Source organism: Limanda limanda, chromosome 5 (genome assembly GCF_963576545.1).
Source record: "Limanda limanda chromosome 5, fLimLim1.1, whole genome shotgun sequence".
Lineage (NCBI taxonomy): Eukaryota > Metazoa > Chordata > Actinopteri > Pleuronectiformes > Pleuronectidae > Limanda > Limanda limanda.
The window spans coordinates 469,746-489,745 of record NC_083640.1 but is presented as its reverse complement, the minus strand read 5'-3'; the positions used below and the strand labels follow the sequence as shown (position 1 = coordinate 489,745).

General features: G+C 47.2%; 2 protein-coding genes across 2 annotated transcripts in view; both read right to left on the bottom strand.

Moving 5' to 3' along the window:
* Positions 1–11,599, bottom strand: part of c5 (complement component 5) — a 22,129-nt gene extending 10,530 nt beyond the window's left edge. Inside the window, exons 1-27 of the mRNA XM_061070813.1 lie at positions 11,444–11,599; positions 10,423–10,618; positions 10,172–10,325; positions 9,513–9,583; positions 9,309–9,406; positions 9,154–9,236; positions 8,984–9,074; positions 8,803–8,911; positions 7,765–7,882; positions 7,558–7,673; positions 7,275–7,463; positions 6,847–7,050; positions 6,565–6,777; positions 5,221–5,370; positions 5,014–5,140; positions 4,821–4,886; positions 4,084–4,269; positions 3,876–3,960; positions 3,681–3,763; positions 3,439–3,575; positions 3,109–3,339; positions 2,767–2,827; positions 2,601–2,690; positions 2,271–2,483; positions 2,050–2,125; positions 1,821–1,980; positions 1,594–1,698 (exon numbers count right to left, since the gene is read on the bottom strand). Of these exons, the coding sequence (XP_060926796.1) occupies positions 1,594–1,698; positions 1,821–1,980; positions 2,050–2,125; positions 2,271–2,483; positions 2,601–2,690; positions 2,767–2,827; positions 3,109–3,339; positions 3,439–3,575; positions 3,681–3,763; positions 3,876–3,960; positions 4,084–4,269; positions 4,821–4,886; positions 5,014–5,140; positions 5,221–5,370; positions 6,565–6,777; positions 6,847–7,050; positions 7,275–7,463; positions 7,558–7,673; positions 7,765–7,882; positions 8,803–8,911; positions 8,984–9,074; positions 9,154–9,236; positions 9,309–9,406; positions 9,513–9,583; positions 10,172–10,325; positions 10,423–10,618; positions 11,444–11,511 (3,480 nt within the window). The 5' untranslated portion in view covers positions 11,512–11,599. The remainder of the gene's footprint in view (positions 1–1,593; positions 1,699–1,820; positions 1,981–2,049; positions 2,126–2,270; positions 2,484–2,600; positions 2,691–2,766; positions 2,828–3,108; positions 3,340–3,438; positions 3,576–3,680; positions 3,764–3,875; positions 3,961–4,083; positions 4,270–4,820; positions 4,887–5,013; positions 5,141–5,220; positions 5,371–6,564; positions 6,778–6,846; positions 7,051–7,274; positions 7,464–7,557; positions 7,674–7,764; positions 7,883–8,802; positions 8,912–8,983; positions 9,075–9,153; positions 9,237–9,308; positions 9,407–9,512; positions 9,584–10,171; positions 10,326–10,422; positions 10,619–11,443) is intronic.
* A 1,962-nt stretch (positions 11,600–13,561) lies between these two features.
* Positions 13,562–19,010, bottom strand: LOC133001392 (PR domain zinc finger protein 12-like). Its single transcript, XM_061070961.1, has 6 exons — positions 18,797–19,010; positions 17,612–17,677; positions 16,391–16,515; positions 15,794–15,949; positions 14,936–15,050; positions 13,562–14,125 (listed from the first exon to the last, which is right to left on the bottom strand). Exons 1-6 carry the CDS (start codon positions 19,008–19,010, stop codon positions 13,650–13,652), a joined length of 1,152 nt encoding a protein of 383 aa, XP_060926944.1. The 3' UTR covers positions 13,562–13,649.
* Positions 19,011–20,000: the final 990 nt, after the last annotated feature.

Sequence of the window (20,000 nt, the reverse complement as noted above, 5' to 3'; positions counted from 1 at the left end):
TCAGAGTCTCAGTGTTTCAGAGTCTCAGTGTCTCAGTGTCTCAGTGTCTCAGTGTCTCAGTGTCTCAGAGTCTCAGTGTCTGAGAGTCTCAGTGTCTCAGTGTCTCAGAGTCTCAGTGTCTCAGTGTCTCAGTGTCTCAGTGTCTCAGTGTCTCAGAGTCTCAGAGTCTCAGTGTCTCAGTGTCTCAGAGTCTCAGAGTCTCAGAGTCTCAGAGTCTCAGTGTCTCAGAGTCTCAGTGTCTCAGAGTCTCAGTGTCTCAGTGTCTCAGTGTCTCAGCGTCTCAGAGTCTCAGAGTCTCAGTGTCTCAGCGTCTCAGCGTCTCAGTGTCTCAGTGTCTCAGTGTCTCAGAGTCTCAGAGTCTCAGTGTCTCAGCGTCTCAGCGTCTCAGTGTCTCAGTGTCTCAGTGTCTCAGTGTCTGAGAGTCTCAGTGTCTCAGTGTCTCAGAGTCTCAGTGTCTCAGTGTCTCAGTGTCTCAGAGTCTCAGAGTCTCAGTGTCTCAGCGTCTCAGCGTCTCAGCGTCTCAGTGTCTCAGAGTCTCAGAGTCTCAGTGTCTCAGTGTCTCAGTGTCTCAGCGTCTCAGAGTCTCAGAGTCTCAGTGTCTCAGCGTCTCAGCGTCTCAGCGTCTCAGTGTCTCAGTGTCTCAGAGTCTCAGAGTCTCAGTGTCTCAGCGTCTCAGCGTCTCAGCGTCTCAGCGTCTCAGAGTCTCAGAGTCTCAGCGTCTCAGCGTCTCAGTGTCTCAGTGTCTCAGAGTCTCAGAGTCTCAGCGTCTCAGCGTCTCAGTGTCTCAGTGTCTCAGTGTCTCAGCGTCTCAGTGTCTCAGTATTTCAGTGTCTCAGAGTCTCAGCGTCTCAGTGTCTCTGTGTCAGAGTCTCAGAGTCTCAGCGTCTCAGCGTCTCAGAGTCTCAGAGTCTCAGTGTCTCAGCGTCTCAGTGTCTCAGTGTTTCAGTGTCTCAGTGTCTCAGCGTCTCAGTGTCTCAGTGTTTCAGTGTCTCAGAGTCTCAGCGTCTCAGTGTCTCAGTGTCTCAGAGTCTCAGAGTCTCAGCGTCTCAGCGTCTCAGAGTCTCAGTGTCTCAGCGTCTCAGTGTCTCAGTGTCTCAGTGTCTCAGTGTCTCAGAGTCTCAGTGTCTCAGCGTCTCAGCGTCTCAGAGTCTCAGAGTCTCAGCGTCTCAGTGTCTCAGTGTCTCAGTGTCTCAGTGTCTCAGTGTCTCAGTGTCTCAGAGTCTCAGTGTCTCAGAGTCTCAGTGTCTCAGCGTCTCAGCGTCTCAGTGTCTCAGAGTCTCAGTGTCTCAGTGTCTCAGAGTCTCAGCGTCTCAGCGTCTCAGAGTCTCAGTGTCTCAGCGTCTCAGTGTCTCAGTGTCTCAGTGTCTCAGTGTCTCAGAGTCTCAGTGTCTCAGCGTCTCAGCGTCTCAGAGTCTCAGAGTCTCAGCGTCTCAGTGTCTCAGTGTCTCAGTGTCTCAGTGTCTCAGTGTCTCAGTGTCTCAGAGTCTCAGTGTCTCAGAGTCTCAGTGTCTCAGCGTCTCAGCGTCTCAGTGTCTCAGAGTCTCAGTGTCTCAGTGTCTCAGAGTCTCAGTGTCTCAGCGTGTGGGTTCTCACTCTGAGCTGCAGGATCGGGTCTCTGATGCTCGTCGCTCTTTTCAAGGAGACCAACACGAAGGAGGTGAGATACACCGACCGCTCGACCACATCGCTGCCCGCTGCCTGCAGCCAATCAGAGACAACCACAGACAGAGGTCACAGAGGTCACAGAGGTCACAGAGGTCACAGGGCAGGAGGAAATATCAGTAAAAAAGAGGAAACCACAGAAGACGCGTGGGCCCGACCATGACTTTGTTGGGTCTGAAGGAGGACGTGTCGGTGAAGGAGCCGTCCCGCTGCTGGGCGCTGTGGATCAACCACGCCACCGAGTGGGACAGAGACTCATGGTCCACCGGGACCACCTGGTCCACCAGAGACAGCGTCTTCACCACCAGGGCCGTCAGCCTGAGGGACACGCAGAGGTTCAAACCACGTCGTGTGGAGGAGGTTCAGCGGAGGCGGAGCTGGTCTTACCAGGTGCTGGGCTTCTGCTTGATCCACATGCTGTAGCTGGAGTCTCCGAGTCTGAAGGAGCTGATGCCGACCAGACCTACACACACACACACACACACACACACACACACACACACACACACACACACACACACACACACACACACACACACACACACACACACACTGTGACGAGTCAGCACATTGGGCCTGATCATTGAGCGTCTTCAGCGTCTCCTCACCCTCTCTGATCTTCTGGCTCAGTTCTGCTGAGTTCTTCTGGATGTCCGGTCCCAGGACGTCCCAGCTCCTCGTGGTCTCCAGGTACCGATACACGTGGACGAGGGGGAGGAGTCCCCCCAGCTCCGCCTCCGCTGACCCCGCTGGCAGGTTGACAAGTCGTCTGAGGCCTTCAGGGTTGTGCATCACAGACAAGACCTCACCGAGAACTTCACCTGGAACGTCCACCAGCACAGAGTGAGGAGACGTTCACCCGGCCTGCTTCTGGTTCGCAGCGTCCTGCCTCCACTCGAGTTCAGCTGCTGATTTGAAAATGAAAACTCAGGTCTTACCGTTGATTGTGAGCATTCTCTCCACAGCCGAGTTGGGGACGATGTTCGTGGGCAGTTTGTTCTTCAGCGTCACCGTCATCTTCTCCGAACCTGTGACAGCACGGAGAGGCAGAAGGTCAGCGGGCGGCTGCAGAGCATCGAGAGCCGAGCCACAGGAGAACCTTACCGTAGAGTCCCCGAGGGTCCAGTCTCCCTCCAGAGAACTCCTCCCTCCTCACCCCTTCAGGCTGGAGACACATGGGGGAGAGAAGGAGGATTCACAGGTTCACAGGAACAAACACTTTACTGGCCAGCACCTGATTGGTCTAAACATCACGGTGACTGATGGTGACTGATGGTGACTGATGGTGACTGATGGTGACTGATGGTGACTGATGGTGACTGATGGTGACTGATGGTGACTGATGGTGTCTGATGGTGTCTGATGGTGACTGATGGTGACTGATGGTGACTGATGGTGACTGATGGTGACTGATGGTGAACCAACCAGCCGGACTCAGGTACTCACCACCACTCGGAGCTTCTTCTCCAGGACGTCTCTGTTGCCTTGCTTGGTCTTCAGGGTGAAGATCAGCGAGTGCTCTCCAGGCTCCAGGCCCATCAGGGTGAAGGTCACTTTGCCGACGCCCCCTGCTGACAGGCGGCTCCAGCTGCAGGGCGTGGAGCGCAGCCCCGCCCCCCCGCCAGCTTCTGACTGGAGCAGACAGAGTTCTGGTCCGGCCGTCAGTGTCACACAGTACTGGGGAGGAGACATCGGCAACACACTGGGTTAGCTCTCTTTAACCACGGCTCCCAGCCGACGCCGAGCATCATGGGACATGTAGTTGGGTGACGGTACCGTGATGCTGTCGGGCTGGTGGTTGTACACGGAGCCGGACAGCTGCAGCTGCTCGCCTCTCACCACCTGGTACGGCAACGGAACGTCAACGCTGAACGACTTACTGACCGACACCTGCACCGAGTCAACACACAACCCTGGAGCACACCAAGACACACAGGAGGTTTCAATGTCACATTAAGAAAAGGATGAAGATAAGGATGATGAAGATGATGAGGGTGACGATGATGAGGGTGACTTACCGTTCCTGAACATGCCGATGGCCTTGATCTCCCAGGAGGTGAGAGAGTCCGGTAGAGTCCTGCTGACCGACACCTGACCTGAACTGAGCACACACACACACACACACACGCACACACACACGCACACACACACACAGTGTAATTTAGGCTTCACCTGCATCAGTGGAAACAATGGTTCTGTGTGTGATGTGTCACCTGACGCTCTGCACCTCCCACAGCCAGCTCTCTGGAAAGTAGCTCCGCACCAGAGAGGGCGCCAGGTCAAAGTCTGCACCCATGTCTGCACACACACACACACACACACACACACACACACACACACACACACACACACACACACACACACACAGTGTTAGGATCTGTGATGTACCTTGTTGCCTCCGTGCCGTGGTTCTGGACCCACCGTGGCGTCCCAGGACCAGGTTGTGGTCCAGGTGCAGCAGGATGAACTCGCAGCAGGACCTGAAGACTTCCCGGCAGCGCGGCTGCAGCCTGTGGTGCTGGGCGGCGAACTGGAGACAGGTCACACTCTTTGGGATGAACTTCATCCCCTTTTCACAGCAGACCTTCAGAGAGCCGTAACTCTCGGCTGCTCAGACACAAACACAAAGCAGAGTCACTCCGGTTCCTGTTCCACTGACGCTGGAAGAGGAGCAGGAAACCATTTCACCAGCAGACATCGAATCTCAAACCAGGACTGAGCAACACAAATCATATAACACTTATCATGTAACAAACAAGCTTTGGTCTATTTGCCAAAAATGCATAAAACTGTTTAACGCTATCTCAAAATCATTGGAAATAATCCGGTGGAGGAACAACCTCTCGTTCGTTTGTGAGAACAGAAGAAAACAAGATTTCCAGCCAGACTCAGATAGAAACTCACTGAATCTACACATCCATCAGAGGGCGCTAGAGTGACAGACATGAATTCATGATGTCATTCATTCATCTGTCACTGGAACCATGTGACACACAGCTGCAGTTCCTCTTTAGAGCCTGCTGGTGGCGCTAGAGGCTTGTTTCCATAAAACGTCAAAAAACAATGAAAAACCCTTGTTATATAATTAATAATGAAAGAGAAAGTATCCACATGATGCTTCACTCTGCAAAGATGATGATGGACAGGTGGAGTCTCACCTTTCTTCTTCTTCTCCTCATCAGTCACAGCTCGTTTTGGACGAACCGCTGCTGTGCACGTGTCACCTGATGACATCACCAACGCACACGAGTGATGGATTAACGTCGTCATTGGTTTGATTGATTGGTCGAAGGATTATTTCTTTAATTGATTGATTGATTAGTTGATTGGTGTATTGGTGGATTGACCTACTGTTGGTTGATGGCTGGGAGTTGGCATTGGTGATGAAGGTGAGGCCGGCCAATCGGAAAACGTCTGCACTGTCTTTGCCGCCCCCCCCACCGCAGCCCAGGTCGCTCTGCTCGATGTGGCGAAGAACCTGAGAACCAGCGCACACGTTGAGGTGTCACTCACTCTACACGTCTCAAAATATACATATGTAGATGTTCTCTGTGTTACCGTGGAAACAGGGTCTCTGTAGTTCGGTCTCAGTGTGAAGAGGGCGGGGTCTATGGCAGACAGAGCCACAAGTCCGTCCTGATTGGTCCTGATGTCCAGCTGCAGTTTTTCCTTTGGCTTGTAGCTCCGCCTACGAACTGAGAGCTCAGTCTGACACACACACACACACACACACACACACACACACACACACACACACACACACACACACACACACACACACACACACACAGCTGGGTTTAATAATTATAAACAACAAACACGGTGACGGCGTGACCACGACCGGCGCTGGTTGGGAAACTACTTTGGCGTTGTAGGAATCAGAATGCATGATGGGAAACACACGCCTGCAGAAACATGGCAGATGTTTTCCAGTGCGAGCGCCACTCAGCCGCCATCTTTAAAGACAGTATCAAGCTCACAGAATCCCCACCAACTCCTTAATATTGTATTAATAATAATAATAATAATAATAATAAAAATGTATTGGTATAGCACCTTTCTTACAGAACTAAGAGCTTTACATACAAAATTAATAATTCATCTTCAAGTGTAATACAAATGAGAAGTGATCAGATTTATGAAACATAAGAACAACATCTGGAGAGTGAGATCTCAGAGTCTGAAGCAAAGAGAATGTTTTACGTTCTTCTTAAAGACGTCTTCTGAGTTGCTTAATGAAATATAAACTTGATATTATATTATTATATAAATTTAAAAAAGTTTAAATTTCAATGATTACATTTTCTAACAAATAAGATAAATAAATGTGGGAGAGTTAATTTACATATACACTCATATACTTCTATTTGTATTTATCAATGGATATCTTGATGATAATATAATTGATATAAACAATGAGGTCTAACCAGGAATCTTAGAGTAAGATCCACAAAACCATATTCCACAAAAGCGACATGCAATACAGGATGTCGACCACTAGTGGGCGGAGTCCAGAACAAGGACAGGAAGCCAAACTGAGTAAAGGAGGAGCGAGGGTTCACTTCCTGTCAGAGTTCGATTCGGACACGAAGATTCTTTCCAGACTCAACTGTATTCAGTTGAAACGGAGCAGTTCCACCTGAAGCCATCGGGGGGCAGAGTGTTCCGATCGGACACGGCCTCAGAGGCCTTCGCTGCCTCTGTTTGACACTCTTTCTTAACAGTGATATGTGACTCTGAGCTGCCCCCTGGTGGATGTGGTAGGAGAGGTTTTGAACTTATGAAGTTGGGTTTCATATCGAACGCTGACGTTGATTTTTCAGACACAGATTTTCGCTTTTTGTAACTTGGACCTGAAGTACGTCATGAGAAGAGATCGACCAATCAGAGCAGCTGCCGTACCTGCAGTCCACTGACACACTTGTCTCTGACGTCCAACCAGACGGAGTCGGCCACCAGCTCGGACGTCCCCTCTCCAAACAGGATGTAGTAGACCAGCAGCCTGATGGACGGCGCCATGGCGCTCGTCACCTTGAAGCTCAGAGTGTGCTTGTTGTCGCCGCTGGGGACGAACTTGTGGCTGTCGAACGCCACCACCTTCCCCTTGGAGAGCACCTGCACGGAATGAGGTCATCAGTAACCATGGAGACAGAGGCGTGAGCATCAGCTGCTGTGTCCTCTCACCAGGTAGCTGAGGGCGCCGACAGGCAGGTAGGAGGGCGTGGCCGAGTACACCTGGATGTTGGCGTACTGTCCCGCTGCCAGGCCGCGGCCCGGCAGGGGGGGGTCGATGTACAGGTAGCGCTGGTTCGGGGAGTGATACGCCGCCGCGTGTAAACTCAGACTCACCTGACTGGCGGCCGGGAGGGCGGGGTCAGCCGTCTCAAACTGGGTCAAACAAACAGTAGGTCACATATCACATGTACATGATGTGTAAAAAATAACAAATAAATAACAAGTAGACATTACCTATGAAAAACAACGAGTTCAAACAATAGCAAGTAACAACTAATTATCAAGTAAATATTAACAAGTAAACAACAACAAGTAAACAATAACAAAGAAGTATCATGGTGAGATTGTAGATATAGAAATCCTCTGGATCTTGTAACCTTCAGCATCACGCGCTCGGCTTCCCGGGGGGGGTTGCAGATGAAGACAGCGAGGCCGTCTGATTGGCTGCTGGCGCTGTCGGGACAGGGCATGTCCTCCGTGGTCGTCCCCTGGCGGAGCAGCTGTCGCTCCACCAGCTGCACCCGAACCCGGTTCACCGGCTGGTCCAGGTGATCCTTCACCAGCACCTGGACATTGTTGTCAGTTATTTCTCACAGTAATTATATTAATATAAAGTAATATGTTACGTTTTGTATGGTTGTATAGAGTGAGGTCATCCACCTGGATGTTATAAGGAAGTCCAGGCTTGATGAAAGGGGGCGTGGACACCAGGCTCAGTCGGTAAGGTGATTTGACGAACTTCACGGCAGCAAACTCCGCCTCCTGAGAGATACCACCTGAGAGACAAGAGGCGGGGACGTAAGTGTCCCAGCTCTGGGTTAGGGTTGGGGGGGGGGTGGGTTAGACAGGTGGTGGTTATGCGAGCACCTGAGTCCTCCTTCAGCAGCACAGCGATGTACAGGTACTTCCCCATCAGGCTGCTGAGGTCTCTGGACAGAACCTTCTCACAGTTCACTGTCACATCCACCTCCCCTGTGGAGGACAACTGATGCAGACACACACACACACACACACACACACACACACACACACACACACACACACACCACCTACATCACAAAGAGGAAGCTCTCACAGCTTCAGGCTAAATGATCTACTGTAGCTAAAGAGACTGAATATGATGTAATAGACCCAGAGCTATAAAACATGGGGGTAAAACTTGTATTAAACTTTAATACTACAAACATTACTGCCAGACGGTGAATAACATCACCTTGTTTTAAATGGAAAAGATGCGGCTGTTGGAACTTTGCTGAAACAGAAACAAAACCCAGAAGGAAACGGCAACGTTTTCTTTATTTTTGATACTTGATGCAAAAGTTTTAGTTCCAGAAGACGCTTTGGTTTGGTTCATCACCGCCGCTGTGACGCCCCCTGGTGGTCAGTGAGCTACTGTTCACAGGTCTCAGCTTCACGTCGTGTTCAGCGCCATCTTAGTAACAATATATGGAGGAGTGGGGGTGGAGCCTGACTGAGAGCTGAAGGCCACTGCACCTGCTCCCATTGGATGATGCTAGCTGTCAATCACACTGTGGTACCCCCCCCCCCCTTCACACATCCGGTGCTTTATGGTCTGTTTGACTCTAAATGATCATAATTCACTAAATGATCATCATCTGTTTGAAGAAGATTTGAAACTAGAGACTGAGACAGAAACTCCTTCATGTTCACTGAGAAGTCACTTTCTATAGGAACTACCAGTGGAGTCGCCCCCTGCTGGTCAGAGAGAGAACACAGGTTTGGGACACTTCTGCACTAACTTCACTTTCCCTGCACCTGCGTCCTGATGATGATGACTCATAATCACCATGACGACGAGTCATTCTGCAACACTCGGTGTCATGCTGTGGTTTCATTGTACTGGACACATTGATATCCGGTGTGTGTTGCTGTGCAGCGTCTTACTCTCTCCCTGGTGACGGAGTTGGGGATGATGACCGGAGGAGTCTTCCCGCTGACGTAGCCGTATCGCAGGAACAGCTCGCCGTCGGCCACCGGCGCCCCGTGCAGATACCTGAGACCGGCAGGAGACATGGGTCCAACAGTCCGGACTCATCGTGTGTGAACGAGAGGATTGTGTGTTTACCTGGCTGAGACCTTGAAGCTGAATCTGTTGAAAGTTCCATAGCTGATGTAACTTGCTCCCGGCTTCAGGAGGATGGAGAAACTGGGAAGAACTAATACAGACTGACACTTCATTATTGCCATTATACTTATCAGCATAAGTATCAGTGGTATAATCATCATATTCCATACCATATTCTTTAACTTCAAAGTCCGTCCTCGCTGTGGTGGTGAAGTCATCTGAGTAGGAAGCATCGATGGACCAGATCCCCAACCTGGATCACACACAGCCTGGAGTCACATGACAGCTTCACAGGCTCACTCAGTTTGGTTCTGAAAGTTCTTACTTTGGTTTGATGGGGATCTTGAAAGGGTTTTGCATAGATGGGATTCCATTATTCAAATCAAACATCTCCACAATGTCCACTGTCGTATGATCCGGGTCCTGTGGGACACAAACGTGCTGATCAGTTCTGAGATGATTGAAGACTAAATGCATGAACCTGAGAGCTTTGATGTCCTCTTCTGGTCCTGCAGATAATTACACTCACCTTAAAGGTCAGGAAGACGCTGCGATTGGCCGGTCCCAGCTCCTGGTTCAGGGAGAACGCCCGAACTTTGACTGGACACACACATTAAAACCAGTTGAGCAGGGAAACTTGATTTCATCATTTGACTTCCTGAATTCATGAGCGGCCGAGGAGAAGCCAAATGAGGAGTATCTAAACAAGGCCTACTAGAGCAGCCTGAGAGACGCTTCTGAACAAGGATTGATGAGGACAACCTGAAAAGGGACAATCTGAACGAGGTCACAAGGGGACTGGAGGAGGACAGGACAGGAGGACAGGAGGACCAGCTGGGGGACGTGAGCGATGATGAGGACCTGAACGAGGACCCGGTTAAGCAAGAGTCAAACTGCTGAAACCTTTTAACAGGTGAAGAAGGTAGAAACCTCAGAGACACATGTGAGGACAAGCCTCCAGGAGACACATGTGAGGACACGCCTCCCAGGATGGACACGAGTCCAACAGATGTCCCGTGAATGTGTATTATTAGAGAAATATAACATTTGTGGGTCTCTCTCCAAGTGTGCAGGTGATTCGCAAGGCATTCTGGGTACCCCTCGGTGTGAAGCCCCACCCCTCGCCCCCACCCCTCCGTCCCATCAGGCAGTGAGACGGGGGGGGGGGGTTCGGCTCTTGGCTCTCACCATGCTGGTGGGGGGTGTACAGCGGTTTGTCCGTTTGGATGAACAGGAAGCCGTTGGAGCGGCTGACAGGGATCGACCGGTGCTGGTTGATCTCTTCTGATTGGACGTGGAGGATCACATGTGTCACAGTCTTATCCAGTTGACTCGGGTACAGCTGGACAGAAACAGGAAGTGACATCATGATTCAATTACACTGCAGGGAAACATTTGGATAAAATGACCCTAGTTGGTAACTTGGTTGCATGACCCACCCGGACTCTGGCGGCAGCCTGATGGTGGTTCTGAGTGTTGAGGGTCACGACCTCTCGAGTTAGAACCACATGATCCGGAGCCATGGAGGTCTTCAAAAACACGTAGACCCTCTTCTCCTCTGAAAACCCAAACAGCTGCAGCAGCACTGTCTCCTCAGCGTCCAGACGCCAGGAGCGAGGAGCGGTCACCAGATACCTGAAGGACGAGAGGGCAGAAGGTCAGACTCATCACGACCTCAGAGGAGCTGGAGCATCGGGCCCGAGGACCGACCTACTACAGGAAACCACTTCAAGACCATGTGGACAAACCTGCAGGCCAGATAAGGCATTACACCTGGAGGAGGTACCTCAGAGATACTCTAGGTTCTGATCATGCATATTTGATTGTGTATATTTGATGTTGGGATATGGAAAGATGCTGTTTGAGTTGAGATGAAAGATGAAGCATGTTGACATGTTATTGTCAACATGTCAACATGTCAACATGCTACACACGAATCCACAGGTCAGAAAGCTCCATGTTAGTTTCTTTTATTCCACCAGAGCTTTGTCTAAACAAACAGTGGGAGGAGTCTGGTCGTCTTCTTCCTGTTCTTCGTTGGTGTTTCACACAACAACCATCCAGTCGTCTGACTGTTGGGACGAATCTGTGTGTGTCTGCCGACCAGTTCACACACGTGCATTCTGCAAAAGATGTAAATAACACCGGGACATTCATAAAAACATCTTCCCATGCTGCTGGCAGGAGCGTTTCCAGGCAACAGGGGGGCCCCCCTGTTGGGTTGTCAGCCCCGGACCCGCTCAGAGTGTGAGCACAGCCCTGCTCAGCAATGTGAACAAACATGTGAGCAGCTGATGTTGTGTTTGTTCAGAGCTTTGTGTCACGATTCTGCTCAAACCAACAAAACTCTTCAAATCGTTGTTGAGATTCATGAGTTCCCATAATGCATCGTTTAGTTTCCAGGTTTGTCCTTGAAACTAAAGTTAAGAGTAGTAACTATAATAAATAAATGTTACTTACGATCTGGACTGAGCCTCCGTGCTCCAGCAGAGACAACACACACACAACAGGAGGACACACACCTTCATCCTGAAGGTAAAGACACACTGAAGAAGATCCACAGACACAACTGGGACTCACACGACCGAGCCACCGACAGCAGACGTTAGGATCTGATTGGTCCTTGATCAACTCCACTATTGGCCAACACGAGCAGGTCGTCAGAAAACTTCCTCTGACTGTGTGTTTGTGTCCAAAAGGTCAATTTACTCAGCCTGTGTTTTCTGTTCTTACACAACGTGTTGACTCTGAGGTTTTCACTTATCAGCTCCTCAGGCCGTCGGCAAATCACAACCACACAACTCACAGCTCACATCACAGCTCACATCACAGCTCACATCACAGCTCACATCACATCACAGCTCACATCACAGCTCACATCACAGTTCACATCTCCTGCGTCTGCTTCACAAACATCATTATGTGTCGGTACTGCCACAATTTTGAGTAATCACAGTTTGAACAGATTCAACAACTGCATGACTCAAAGCAGACTGAATGTTTCCAGCGCCCTCTAGAGGCTGCAGAGACAACCTGCAGGAAACATCACAGACGTCAAACCGGCCACTAGAGGGAGACACATACTGATGCCTGCCTTCAATGACGGTATATAAAGATAATCAGTTACTGTATATAATGAAAAGTCGCGACAGATGTTTCTCGTCATGTTATAGTTTATTATGATTATATATGTTCAAATACCTTGTTCTTTATAGAGGTCAACATAGTATACTTCATATACTGATACACGTGTCATATATGACCTTGTACATATACATATACAGAGATAAAGTGACAGTTGAATTAAATTCTGGGCATAAAGCACATCTCATGTTTATTATTTACATCACATTACTCGTCTTCAGTTTTATTCTCAGTTTGATTATTTAACAACATATTTATACAGAAATCAACTAAAAAATCAAGTAGGAACATTTACAGAAATTAGAAATGCAGATTCCAATATTTTCTCGTAGGAGTCAGCTGACAGATATCAACCTGGTACAATATTAACAATAAACATCAAACATACTGAGTTTCAGGCTAACAGCTGTTAGCATGAGCTGTTAGCAACAGCTGTTAGCATGAGGAGCCTCAGAGAATGTAGCGCCTCCTTGTGTTCAACACACACATTACAACCTGGAGCAGAGTTAGCATGCAACCACAGCACAACATCATCATCTCATAGACACGTGATTAGATACAAACTCATCATGCAACTGTAACACACGTCATCACATGTGTGTGTGTGTGTGTGTGTGTGTAATCACAGCACCATGGTATGTGTGTGTGTGTGTGTGGGTGTGTGTGTAATCACAGCACCATGGTATGTGTGTGTGGGTGTGTGTGTAATCACAGCACCATGGTGTGTGTGTGTGTGTGTGTGGGTGTGTGTGTAATCACAGCACCATGGTATGTGTGTGTGGGTGTGTGTGTAATCACAGCACCATGGTGTGTGTGTGTGTGTGTGTAATCACAGCACCATGGTGTGTGTGTGTGTGTGTGTGTGTGTGTAATCACAGCACCATGGTGTGTGCGTGTGTGTGTGTAATCACAGCACCATGGTATGTGTGTGTGTGTGTGTAATCACAGCACCATGGTGTGTGTGTGTAATCACAGCACCATGGTGTGTGTGTGTGTGTATGTGTGTAATCACAGCACCAGGGTGTGTGTGTGTGTGTGTGTGTAATCACAGCACCATGGTGTGTGTGTGTGTGTGTAATCACAGCACCATGGTGTGTGTGTGTGTGTATGTGTGTAATCACAGCACCATGGTGTGTGTGTGTGTGTGTGTGTAATCACAGCACCATGGTGTGTGTGTGTGTGTGTATATGTGTAATCACAGCCCCATGGTCTGTGTGTGTGTGTGTGTGTGTATATGTGTAGTCACAGCACCATGGTGTGTGTGTGTGTGTGTGTGTGTGTGTAATCACAGCACCATGGTGTGTGTGTGTGTGTGTATATGTGTAGTCACAGCACCATGGTGTGTGTGTGTGTGTGTGTGTGTAATCACAGCACCATGGTTGGGTGTGTGTGTGTATACGTGTAATCACAGCACCATGGTGTGTGTGTGTGTGTGTGTGTAATCACAACACCATGTTGTGTGTGTGTGTGTGTATATGTGTAATCACAGCACCATGGTGTGTGTGTGTGTGTGTATGTGTAATCACAGCACCATGGTGGGTATATGATGGACCAGTGATGCAGGGTGAGTCATGGCGCTGAGCTGTGGAGGGTGAGGAGGTGAGTGCACCCCCCCTCCGGGGCCCCCCACGCCCCCCTCCGGCGCCCCCCCGGTGGGCCGGTGCCGGGCGCTCTTCTGGTGCGCCCGGAGGCCGGCCAGCTGGGAGTAGGCGGACTGGCAGACGTGGCACTTGTAGGGCCGCTCGCCGGTGTGCAGCCGCACGTGGTTCCTCAGCGTGGACGACTGGCTGAAGCGCCGGTTACAGAAGCGACACACGAAGGGTTTGTCCAGCGTGTGGATGCGCATGTGCGAGCGCAGGTTGCTGCGGGAGTTGAACCCACGATGACAGATGACGCAGCGCATGCGTCCCACAGCGGAGGAGGAGGAGGAGGAGGAGGAGGTGGAGGAAGAGGAGGAGCAGGAGGAGGAGGAGGAGCCCTCACAGGTGTGGAACTCATCTGTGAGGAAGAGGAGCAGAGGTGATGAAGACTTTAGCAGGAACAGGGAACAATCATTTCCTCGTTTGTTTGAGAGAAAACTAACTGAGCAGCTGTTTCCAAAAATTACATATTTTTATCACGTGTTTTATTTATAAAAACCTATTTTTATATGTAACTTTCTTATTGATATACATAATTTTTATTTTTCTATTGCTCTAAATTGGTGTTATTCATATCTTCTTTTTTATATAATTGTATAGTTTTGTGTGTATATATAAAAATCTATTTTTTTATGTATATTTGTATTTATATTTATTTGTTATTTTTTATAAATGTCTTCTATTTTTATGTAATATGTTAATATCATTTATTGATTTATCTTTTATTTCTATTTAGGATATTTATTTCTATCTTTTTCAAGAGTGTCATAACTCCGAGTTGAGCTTTAATGTCTCATCAGCAGATGGCGCTGTCTCACTAGTTATTGACAGTTCACCTGCTGTGTATGAAAGACATTTTTTTATTTGTTAATCATTTAATTTCATCATTTATACTTTAATTTGAAATTCACTGAACATTTAACGATAACCTTTTATATAAAATATTAAAGTTTTGAATTGAATTCTGTTTATATCATTGAAAACAGTGATATCATGTCTCAACTTCTGGTCACGTTTAATCTCTCAGTTCATGAGGAAACTGTGTTGCTGTTGTTTGTGAAGCCACGGATCAATAACAGGATGAAATCAATAACATGATGAAATCAATAACAGGATGAAATCAATAACATGATGAAATCAATAGCATGATGAAATCGGTGACCCTCACCGGCCTTGCTCTTCTTGCTCTGCTCCTCCTCCAGCCCGGGGATCCCGGGGATTCCCAGGAACGTGCTGTGGGAGTTCCCGTACCAGACGAGCAGCTCCTGGTCCGGAGGGATCGTCTGAGGAGAGCGACACCGAAACATCCAATAAGAGAAACATCCCGTTTATCGCCTGTCGTCTTCGTGCCAGCAGGGGGCGACACACACCTGGACTCCACCACACAAACCAATCAGCTCGGATCTCCTCTTCCTCCATGACGCCGGAGATTAAAATACGGAACTTTCTCCTTAACTTGTTTATTTCTGAAATGGTTTTTTTCTCTCACAGTTTTTCTAGATTTTATTCTGGATTACATAAATGTGTGAGTTAAGGTTTTTGCAACCAGATTATTAATAAACACAAATGAAGAATGTTATTAAATGATAATTTAAAGAACTGAAGGAAGCTTCACTGGTCCGGTCATCAGAACCTCTTCTTCTCTTCCATTATTCCATCACACAGATTTTACATTCACACATATTAGATTGAACACAGTGAGTAAAGAAGATCAAATATAAAAATAATCATCAGCATTTCATGTTGAAGATTATATTTCTGCTCTTCACTTCAGAGATTTATTGAATTTGTGATTTTTATTGCTAAACTCTTGTATTTCTACTTTGACTCTGGTAGAAGATCTGCGCTGCTTTGTGTTCTCCTCTGATGAAGCTGAACGTTCCTCAGACCAGAGGATTATTACAGTGACACAGTGAGCAGCTCCGTGTCTGAAGATGTCAACGCCTCATGTTGTGTACTTTTTGCAGTAGTGTTGTCTTGTGTGGAGTGTGTGTTGTGTGTGGAGTGTGTAGTGCTGTTCACGGACCTCCACGGCCTTGTAGAAGATGCTGCTGCCGATCTGAACCACCTCCAGGTTCTGCTCCTGCTCGTTCCTGGCACACTTGATGTAGGTCATCCAGCTCCTCTGGTCCTCCTGACTCGCGTCGATGAAGAACCGCACCGACCCGTCCTCGTTAAACACCTGAACACACAACACACAACACACACCTGGTCACCACTCCGCTCACTTTCATACCTGAGAGTTATTATTAACATTCACAGGATCACTTCACCTGATTATTAACATTTATGGCAGGAAGTCAGAGTTGGCTGAGTGACCTTCATGAGCTAATGCTAATCAGTCACTTGCTCGTTCCCTTTAAGTGAGTAAACAGTTGGATTCAGCTCATTTGGACGAGTTCTACAGAGCAGCTGACCACAGCTGGTCATCCTGGAGTTAGTGTCAGAGAGCAGAGAGCTGGTGAGTGGTCAGCGGGTGGAACCAGTCAGTTGGAAACAGAGGAGTCAGCAGGTTGACCAGCCGTCAGTTAGCTGTTAGTTTGTTACAGGTAGATAAGTTAATTGTGTGCTTCTTATTTTGCTTGAAGAAAATAAATTCAAATATTAATAAATAAACATTTACCTCCCACATGAGGTTGTTGTTCTTGTACAGGTCGACGTGTTCAGGGGAAATCAAACGTCCGGTGAATGGACCCATTTCTGTTCCAGCTTTAATCCACGTTTTAGAGAAAATACCCAAACCTTCCCCTGCAACAACAACAACACACACAACACAAACATCACACAACCAGGAAGCTTTCTTCTTGCACGTACCTGCTCTTTATATTTCTACACATGTCCTCCTTCCTCATATATATTTTATCTCTAAAATAGTAAATTCTTTTTTGATCTCATCTTTGTGTGAAGTCGTAGAAAAAGCTTTTCCCGGCCCCTCGGTCTGTCTGGGTCACATGACTTCACTCAAATCAACTCAGGACGGGATTAGATTTATATATTTTTACAGAATAAAATAAAATAATACCATGCTGACAGGTGAGTTTCTTCAGGTCGATTTTACTGATCAAGATAAGATAAGATAAGATAAGATAAGATAAGATATGATATTACTTTATTTGTCCCACTGTCGAGAAATTTAAAACACATTCAGTGAATCTATCAGTTCATCTCCATCAGACTTTATGTATTAACATGAAGTTACAAACTGGTTCTTGTCATGTAGTGAATCCTGTTGTTGTGTTGTTGTGTTGTTGTGTTGATGTGTTCAGTGTGTGTCCTGGGAGAGGATCCTCACATGGGACTGAGCTTTATCACTGATCACTAAGTTTCTGTTTGACTCGTGTTGAGTTAAGAACAGGAAGTTGCTCCGTGTGAACATCTATGAGACAAACTGGGAATATGAGACAATACAAATAAAATGTGACTGATCAAATCTACCTGAAGAAACTCACCGGTCATCGCATCATATTTTATTTTACCTTTATTCATTCTGTAAAAATAGACCAGTTCAACCTGAGTATGTACGAGTGTAGAACATGTGACCGGCAGAGACACTTCTGCGTCAGGTGTTATAAAACGGCAGAGGAGATGTTGGATGGAAAATAATATGGAATGTATATATATATTTATATACATATATATAAACATATTCTTTATATGTATTTTTTTCCAATTTCAATTACAGGTAAGACAAACGTATTGTAACTTATTTGCAAGACATTATGATCATTGATTCTATTGAAATAAAACATAGAAGATTAATAATCTAATTTCACATAAAAACACTATTATTATTATTAATATTATTATTATTATTATTATAATTAGTAGTATTCTCATTATTTACCTGGGACTGAACTCTGGGCGATGATCACCTCACTCGGTAAAACCAGGCTGGACAACTTCTGCACCTCTGCACAAAAATACATTTTCACCCTTTATTAAACATTTTAAATCTTCGACGACAGAATTCACAAATATGACAAAATGTAGAATGAAGAGTTTTGTTCGAACATGAAAGAAAAAGGTTTAATTCTCCTTTTCTGCTCCGACATCAGGTTCCTGAGGCTCGTGCGACGGGAAAGTCAACGCGTTGAATGAAGAGACGAAAAATAGAAAATTAACGGACAATTAATGACGTGAATTATAGAATAAAAGAGAGGAAGAAAAAGTCTCTTTTCTCCTTCACGTCACAACCAGTGTCACGCTCTGCGCGCACCGTGAAACTGGTTGTGACGTAAAGGAGAAAAGAGACTCGAATTAAGAAAAGAGATTTAACGGAGTGATGATTTGTATTGTATATATTTATATTCATCTCAATTTAAACCAGAAAGAAAGAAACGAGTCACGAGCGGCAGCAGGCGCCGGGCGCGCGCACACACGCACGCAGAGCTGCGGAGTCACGATCCCGCAAAACACAAAACCAAGTCCAGAATCCAGAACAAAACCAAGTCCACCAGACGAGGCGAGAGGATCCGGACCTGATCTCTGGAATTGTTCCTAACGAATTTCATCAAAAACAGAAACGAATGAACATTTAAAATGAATTTAAAATCATATGTTTAGAAAAGATGTTTCAGAGTTTTCTTAAAGAACACGAGCAACGGATTCGATCAAAGATCAAACGAATGGGATGAATAATTGAAGCGTTAATTATGAGAGTGATTGAGAGTTAATTGAAATCCTGATTGATGAAGAATGATGAAATAACGCAGAGTCACTCAGGAGAAGCAGGTCGGTTCTTTACAGCAGTTTTTAAATTCACATTTTCCTCAAGCAACACTTCAGTGTTTTGGTTTAATTTAAAACAACAAATCATTTATTAGATTAATTTCATTAACGATCAGTTATATGATTGTTAATAAACAGATAAATCGAACCGGGCGGAATCTTGATCTGAATTTTAGAACCAAACGATTCACGTTGGAATGAAATAATTGATAAATGTTCCGTGAGATTTCAGATCTGCGACAATAAACTTTGATTTGATTTGATTTGATTTGAATTTATTTGATCTGATTGCGTCACTCACCTCCGGAGAAGGACTGCGCGAGCACCTCGGCGGTGAACGCGGTCTTGGGGCTCGCTCCCGGACCCGGACCCGGACCCGGACCCGGACCCGGGTGGTGGTGCTGGTGGTCCCCCAGCACGTGCCTCCAGCGGCCGTACAGGAAGCTGTGCAGGATGTCCGAGGTGATGATGTCCGCCAGACACAGCGGCTGCTTCAGGGCCGCGGAGGAGCCCATCGCGGGCCGGGGGGCCGCGGCCAGGGGCCCGGAGGACAGGAGGACCCGGAGGACCCGGAGGACCCGGAAGAGGAGAGGAGGACAGGAGGACCCGGAGCACCAGGAGGAGGACAGGAGGAGGACAGGAGGACCAGGAGGAGGACAGGAGGACAGGAGGACAGGAGGACCCGGAGCACCAGGAGGAGGACAGGAGGAGGACAGGAGGACCAGGAGGAGGACAGGAGGAGGACAGGAGGACAGGAGGAGCAGGAGGAGGAGAAGCCACCAAAAGTTTTCCTCAAAAAGAGCCACAATCCAGAAAAGATGAAAGAATCAACCTGTCCACTCTCCTCTTCTCTTTCAAAGAAATACAAATTTTAAATTGTAATACTTTGTTTCAGGAAAAAAATGATGAACCTATAATAATTTCATTAATAGAAGTTAAGAAGAGAGAGAGACACAAAGCTGCTGCTGGAACAGAGGGAGAGTGAGAGAGAGAGAGAACGAGTATTATCACTCCCCCAACAATTCTATAAGAGAGAGAGAGACAGAGAGAGGGAGAGAGAGAGAGAATCATCACTCCTCCAACAATTCTATAAGAGAGAGAGAGAGAGATAGACACATAGAGAGAGAGAGAGAGCGAGAGAGAGAGAGAATCATCACTCCTCCAACAATTCTATAAGAGAGAGAGAGAGACACACACACACACAGAGAGAGAGAGACACAGAGAGAGAGAGAGAGAGAGAGAGAGAGAATCATCACTCCTCCAACAATTCTATAAGAGAGAGAGAGAGAGAGAGAGAGAGAATCATCTCTCCACAACAATTCTATAAGAGAGAGAGAGAGAGAGAGAGAGAGAGAGAGAGAGAGAGAGAATCATCTCTCCACAACAATTCTATAAGAGAGAGAGAGAGAGAGAGAGAGAGAGAGAGAGAGAGAGAGAGAGAATCATGTCTCCACAACAATTCCAACAGTCTGTTGTTTTAAATAAATAAATAAAACTCAATGAGA

Bases quoted from the DNA above. Each gene is read 5' to 3' on its own strand.
- LOC133001392 (XM_061070961.1), bottom strand. From the start codon at position 19,010: ATGGGCTCCTCCGCGGCCCTGAAGCAGCCGCTGTGTCTGGCGGACATC. The intron at 15,051-15,793 runs GTCCGTGAACAG...CGCTCTCCTCAG, and splicing joins TCTTCTACAAGGCCGTGGAG to ACGATCCCTCCGGACCAGGA. The intron at 14,126-14,935 runs GTGAGGGTCACC...TCTTCCTCACAG, and splicing joins GAGCAAGAAGAGCAAGGCCG to ATGAGTTCCACACCTGTGAG.